This window comes from Eschrichtius robustus, chromosome 5, assembly GCF_028021215.1.
Source record: "Eschrichtius robustus isolate mEscRob2 chromosome 5, mEscRob2.pri, whole genome shotgun sequence".
Classification (NCBI taxonomy): Eukaryota; Metazoa; Chordata; class Mammalia; order Artiodactyla; family Eschrichtiidae; genus Eschrichtius; species Eschrichtius robustus.
This window is the reverse complement of record NC_090828.1, coordinates 135776300-135782909: the sequence shown is the minus strand read 5'-3', so window position 1 is coordinate 135782909 and position 6610 is coordinate 135776300. Positions and strand designations below refer to the sequence as shown.

The window sequence follows — 6610 nt, the reverse complement described above, 5'->3', positions numbered from 1 at the left end:
CAGTGGCTCCCTGTTGCCCATGGGACAAAGGCCACAGTCCATCTCTGGTCTACTGTACAACTGACCCAAGCCTTGCTTTCCCTCTGAAGCCTTTCCTAAGTCCATGCCATCCCCCAGGTGGAACTGGCCCCTCCCCACTTGGTGTCCACATTATCTATATCATTTCTCTTACAGCATCAGTAACACTTTTCCATGTACACTTATGTGCTTATCTCCTCCACAAAGCTACGCACCCTTAGAGTCAGGGCCTGTTATATTCGGCTATGTCACCCTCACACTTAGATAGGTACCTGTTTGTGGGTTGCAGCTATACACTCTGACACATACAGACATATATGATCCATCTGTTTCTGGGTCTGAAATGTCATCATGAAATATTCTTATTTTTGAATTGAATACTTTTTAAAAGCACAGATCATCTGATAAGGGTGGGTATGAATGACATGATGTCATCTAGTTGGTCATTTTCCTCTTAGTAAGAGTGACCTGGGTGGCAAACTTCGGGGGTGCTTGAGGTGTGGGTGAGGTATGATGGACCTGAAAACACTTACTGTCTCTATCTTGCTAATCGTCCTGCCCAGGGCCAGCTCGCATGGCTCAGAGCTGCCTCTGTCCTTGGCCAGTCCTCAGTGGGAATGGGGATGCTGGCATAGGAGCCCAGGCCATGGCTGGCCGGGCCTGCTGGACGGCAGAGAGCCGGCCTGGGTGCCCTGGCCCCTGGCATCCCTGAGTCCTGCTGCCGCCTGCTTTGCTCCCAGGAAGAACTCCCGCTGATTCACCTCAGCCTGTGGCGGGCAGGAGGCTCCCTTCCCCAGTCCACTGGCCAGACAGGCCTGCGTTCAGATGCTCCCTCGGCCTTTAGAAGCTGGGTGACCTCCAGCAAGTCCTTCCATCTTTCTGAGCCTCAGCTTCTACAGGTCTAAAGGGAGGATGGGGCGGCCCTCCTGTGAGGTTATTGTGAGGATGAAGGAGGACCAAGTGCAAAGAAGCTGGGGTTCACATAGAGTGCCCCCTCTTCTTCCAGCCATCCCCCCTTCCATCACCCCTCTCTTCCTTTCCCCTCCACTTCCCTCCTTCTTCCTGAGCAGCCCTTGGAGACTTGGGGTGTGCATACTTGCTCTTATGTGCCCGGATTATCATCTGTTGCAGGCCCGCTGCATGGAAGCTCCAGTGCGTCGTTGGGGGATGGATCAAAGATAAAGTAAGCATTCTCCCTGCCCAGTGGGAACATTATTTATTTGCACACCCGTGTGTAATGGTTGCTGCGTGCACGTGTCAGTGTCCATTCTCTCACTAAGTTGCTCAGCTCCTTGGTATGGCAGCCTCGCCTATGCAGTCAGCCTGTGACCTCTCCCTCCTGGGTGGCGTCTTCACTGATCCTCCTTGGCCAACCCAGCCTTGCAGCTTCCATGTCACTGAAACAAGAGGGAAAGGGGCAGGGCACAACCTCTAAAAGAATGACATAGCCCTTGAGGACACGACATAAACTGGTTAGAACCAATGAGGTCCAAGATGGCAGAAGATTCGACTTCTAGTGGACCTTGAGCCTCACTCTACGCTCATTGCAATACATTAGCAACTAAATGACACACCCACAGGAGCCATGACAGTTCTGATGCCGACCATAAAAGGCCAAAAAGTGGGTGGTGGCCCAGTCCCTGAAAATCTCTGCCCCTTCTCCAAAATTGTTGGAATAATCCTCCCACTCATTAGCCTATGAAATTACCCAGCCTATACAAACTAACCACCCCATATTTTGGGGCCTCTTGCCTTCTGAGATGGCCCACCCTCTATCTGTGGAACGTGTTTCTTCCAAGGCTGTTCTCGCCTTTTGAGATGGACCACATTCTGTATGCGGAATGTATATCTCTCTAAATAAATCTACTTCTTACCTATCACTTTGTCTCTCACTGAATTCCTTCTGTGATGAGACACAAAGAACCTGAGCTTCATTAAGTCCTGAGACCAGGTGTGTGATTTCAATGAAAAGACAGTGGGTGTAAGTCCCAGTCTGAACTGTGCAGTTTCACCACCGCTGCATCTTATTCTGGCTGGGCCTGGGGCCCGGTGGGCTGGGGAGCAGGCTGTGCTTCCATAAAGTTTTCCAGGACACTGGGTAGGCCAGGGGGATGAGGCTGAGGGGAGGGGAGCGGAGGGAAGAAGTGAGGTGCCAGGGAGCGCAGCTCCCGTGGGCCAGTTCTCAGACTGCAGTCAGTACAGACGGACCTGGGGCTGTGGAGGGAGGGAGGGAGGGGTGACTAGTATTCCTCTTCCCACACAGGCACCAGCCCTCAGGGAGGCCCAGGGGCTCATCCTCTCCCTGGAGCCTTTTTAAAGGAAGGCACTTCTGAAACTGAGCAGGACCCTGTGGGGCACCTGGGCATGGAAGCCTTTCTGTGTCCCCCATTTCTTGTTTGTAGGGAATAGACTCCAGCCTCCATGACCTTCCCTGAGTTCCAAAGGACAGGTTCAAACAGATGCTAATCAGGGAAGGGAGGGGATGCAGAGACAAGGGAGGAACAGACAAGAAAAAACAGTGCAGCCTTGGGGCAGGGTCCTGGTTCTGCCTCGTGGGATGCACATAACAATATCTTTGAGCTCTTCTGCAGAACTAAAACCCCCAACAAATGGAAGATGTTAACAAGTTGGTGAAGCATTCTTCATTCCAGAGAGAAGGTCACAGTTCGATATCCTTGAGAACCACAGAAGCTCATCAGGAGACCACCTGAGGCCAGATGAAAGGAGCACAGGTTCTGCACTCACCCTGATCTTTATCAGCAACCCCGGCCTTGAACCATTGCTATAAAACTCCTCACCAAATCCTGCCCAACCCCCCAGGTTGGAGCACACAATTTTTGAGGGCATGAGCCCTCTGTGTCCCCCCTCTGCCTGGCAAAGCAATAAAGCTATTCTTTTCTACTTCACCCAAAACTCTGTCTCTGAGATTTGATTTGGCACTGGTGTACACAGGCCGAGTTTCCAGCATCACTTCTGTGTGTGGGCTCTGTGTGTCCCTCTGTGCCCACGGGACAGTGATCTGTGTTCAAACTCCTTGCAGACGAGGCCATGTGCCCACGTATTCTCCAAAACCTAAAGTGACGTCACAACAGAAAGGAATGTTAGAAGTCATTTAGTGTTTCCTAAATGTGGGGAACTCTTGGCCCACAGCTGGCAACAGGTATTCTGGGTAGAAATGGGGTCTCTGGCCAAATACATTTGGGTAGCACTGCCTGACTCTCCTTGCCCTGCCATAACACACACTGGGATACTGGAGATGTTGAGGAGACTTGGCATTAGTTTAACTTCCCTTAATAGGCCATTTTCCAAACTTATTTGCACATGGAACACCCTTTTGGTTTGGGCTGTTGATCGCCACTTTGCCAAGCTGGTGTTCTATAGCATTTTGGGACATGGATACAGCCAAACCTTTTATTTTATAGATGAGAAAGTGGAGGGCCAGCGAGCTTGGTCCCCTCACCCCGACCCCAGGGAAAGGCCTCAGCTTCTGACCACGTCTCTTCCATCTCTGCTTCTTTCCTTCCTTCTGCTTCTCTCCCTGTGACTTCCAGCTCCCTTAGTTGGTGGCCATCCCTGCCTGAGCTTGGATCCCATTAGTTCTCTAAGGAGAGTCATAGGAGACCTTTTTGCTGCCTCCTTGTATAGATGGCTCAGCCTCAAGAAACCTGAGCCCTGAGAAGTTCCTGGTCGCCTGGGCTGCAGTCTTTAATCTTGGAACTGCTGGTCTCCAGTTGAGGGATTGCTGAGCTGCTGGGAGTCTTAGAAAGACTCTCATGCAAGAGGATGGTTAGTAAGTTCACTTTAACTCATGGCTACTCTTGAGGAAGTGTTTAAAAGTGATGCACTGAGGAAATTTCATTGACTGATACATACCCACTATACATCCAGCACCAGTTACTGACATCCGAAGACAATTAGTGCTGAGCACACGACACATTTTTTCCTGCCATCAACCATGGGAGTTGGCCAGTGAGGTCAAACGAGTTGCCCAAGATTCCAGGACCAGGACAGGGGGATCCAGGGCCCAAACCCAGGGAGCAGGGCCCTGCAGTCTGCACTCCAGCCTCTGGGAGCCATTATCACTAATGTTATCATGAGAAGGATGGGGTGATGCTGTGATTCATAAGAAATATGTATTTGGTCATTCAGATGACCAAAATACATTTCTCATATATATATATTTGGTCTTTGTCCACCATTCCTGGCTCACAGCTTCCAAAACCCTTGGAATTTCCTAAGTGCTGAGAGTGATAAATGTGTCTTTTGTTATTTGAATGAGGTGATTTTTGGAAGCCCCTAAGGTTGGGGGCTGGTTGTCAGGGGAACCAACCACCTGACTAGAGGTTTGTAACTTTGAGTCTCACTCCCTTGATTTCCAGGCGGGAGTAGGGCTGGAGGTTGATGGTCAATCATCACTGACCAGTGATTTAGTTAATTATGATTATGTAATGAAGCCTCCATAAAAACCCAAAAGGACAGCTTTTTGGCCCTTTTTCAGAGAGCTTCTTGTTGGGGGAGCCAGAATGCTTCTGTGCCACTGTGCTGGGGCCCTGTTCAGGACCTCATCCTACGCTATCACTTTACCTGGTTGTAGATTCTTAACCTTTAATAACCTTACATATATATATATTTTTTAATTGAAGTATAGTTGATTTAAAATGTTGTGTTAATTTCTGCTGTACAGCAAAGTGACTCAGTTACACACATATATTCTTTTCCTCAGTTACACACACACGTGCTTTTTTGTATGCTTTTACGTTATGATTTATTGCAGGATACTGAATACAGTTCCCTGTGCTATACAGTAGGACCTTGTTGTTTATCCATTGTATACATAATAGTTTGCAGTTTGGGGTTCAATAACTTTTGATAGTAAATCGGTAATCTGTGAGTAAACTGGTTTTCCTGAGTTCTGCAAGCCCTTCTAGCAAATCAATTGAACCCCCGGAGGGGGTCGTTGGAACCTCCAGTTTGTGGCTGGTGGGTTTGTCACTGACGTCTGTGGTGAGGGTGGTCCTGTAGGACTGAGCCCTCTACCTGTGGAATCTGATTCTGTCTCCGGGAGACAGTGTCAGCATTGAGTTGAACTGCTTGTTGCTGTAGGGAAGCCTCCGCCACGCGTTAGAATTGGGCTTGGGAACCCTTTTCCGATGGGGTTCACTCGTATTTTTAACAGGTCCATTCTTTCTAATACCAGGCATTTGGGAACCAGTGCTTCAGCTAGTGCCCTGGGGGCTGGGGCAACCTATTTCTAGAGGGACACTGCACTCGTGCATTTGTTCCCTGAAGCTGTGCCCAGGTGGGGAAGACGCATGCTGGTCACTGGGCCCTCCCTCTCTCCCTCCCTGGTGGGGCCCAGGAGCCATCTGTACACACTGTGTTCTCTGACAACTGCCCCGTGGAGCCCGAAGTGGCCGTCCCAGTATCAGCTGGCAGAGTCGATCAGAGAACACAAAATTTCATGGATAACAAGTAAGCCCTGGACAGCCTTTATCTTTCCCTAAACAATCACAGTCATGTCATTTGACTCTGAATGCTCCATTACGTTTCAGATTTATTTGCAATCATTCAGAGCTGCATCCACGGGAGACAAAGGTGCCTTTGAGCTCCGGCACCTGCTGTTCCCCCCAAATGTCAAGGGCTGACATTTGATGTCTTTATCCGCAGTCGGCGTGACGATGACTCACCCCTTGCTCCCCAGCTCCTAGGCCCACAGCCCCATTCACACCCAGCGCGGACTTCCATGCCCCGCACGCAGGTGGCAACGTGCACGGCCCAGGAGGAGCTGACCTCCTCCCGCTCTTCCCTCTGGCAGAGCTTGCCTGGGTCCCCGGGAGAGGCCTCTCCAGCTGGGTTCCTCCTTCGCTCCCTCCCCCACTGGGCGGCACCCAGTGTCCCAGGCGAGGTGCGTGTCTTGGGGTGCGAGGGGGGCGCTCGCGGGCTGCCTGGTGCTGCAGGTGGGGGGTGGGGGGTGGGGTGGGGCTTTCTCTCCTGGAGGGAGAGGCGCTGGGGGGAGGTGAGTCCTGGTAAAGTCCTTCAGATGAAGTACTCCTTTCTGCTGCTGTCACCGTTGTCCTGGAGGGACGGGTCGTCCTGCAGGGCCGCGTCGGCGCTCTCGGCAAACTCCGTGCCCTTGGCCTCGTTGGTGTGGTACGTGCCCTTGTGCCGGTACATGTAGTGCAGCATGAGGAGGAGGAGGCAGACCAGCACGAAGGCCACGGCCGCGATCACGCCTGCGGGAGCGGAAGCACAGGGCTCTGTGTCGGGGCGGGGGGGGGGGGGGGCGGGGAGAGGCCGGACCGCGATGGGGGAGGACGCAGGCAGGACCCACAAGGTTGTGCTGGGACGGACACACTGCTGGACGGACACCAAGCCCAGACAGGCTGGCTCCTTCCTGCCTCACTCTTGCCCTGCCCAGGGCACTTGCCCCTCACCTGGGCCCATCTAAGCTACCCCTGACCTCCCCTCTCCCTCTGTTCAGCATCCTCAGACTGAGGCTGGAATCTTATCCCAGAACTGGCCCTGCTCCGAGGCGCTCCCATTCCACTGACGAAGGCAGACCTCAGTGCACCAGCCACAGAACGCAACTCGC

At 52.1% G+C, this 6610-nt stretch overlaps 1 protein-coding gene across 1 annotated transcript in view; it reads right to left on the bottom strand.

Moving 5' to 3' along the window:
* Nucleotides 1-5555: 5555 nt before the first annotated feature.
* GYPC (glycophorin C (Gerbich blood group)) overlaps nucleotides 5556-6610 on the bottom strand; it is a 44646-nt gene continuing 43591 nt past the window's right edge. Inside the window, exon 3 of the mRNA XM_068545288.1 lies at nucleotides 5556-6251. Within this exon, the coding sequence (XP_068401389.1) occupies nucleotides 6055-6251 (197 nt within the window). The 3' untranslated portion in view covers nucleotides 5556-6054. The remainder of the gene's footprint in view (nucleotides 6252-6610) is intronic.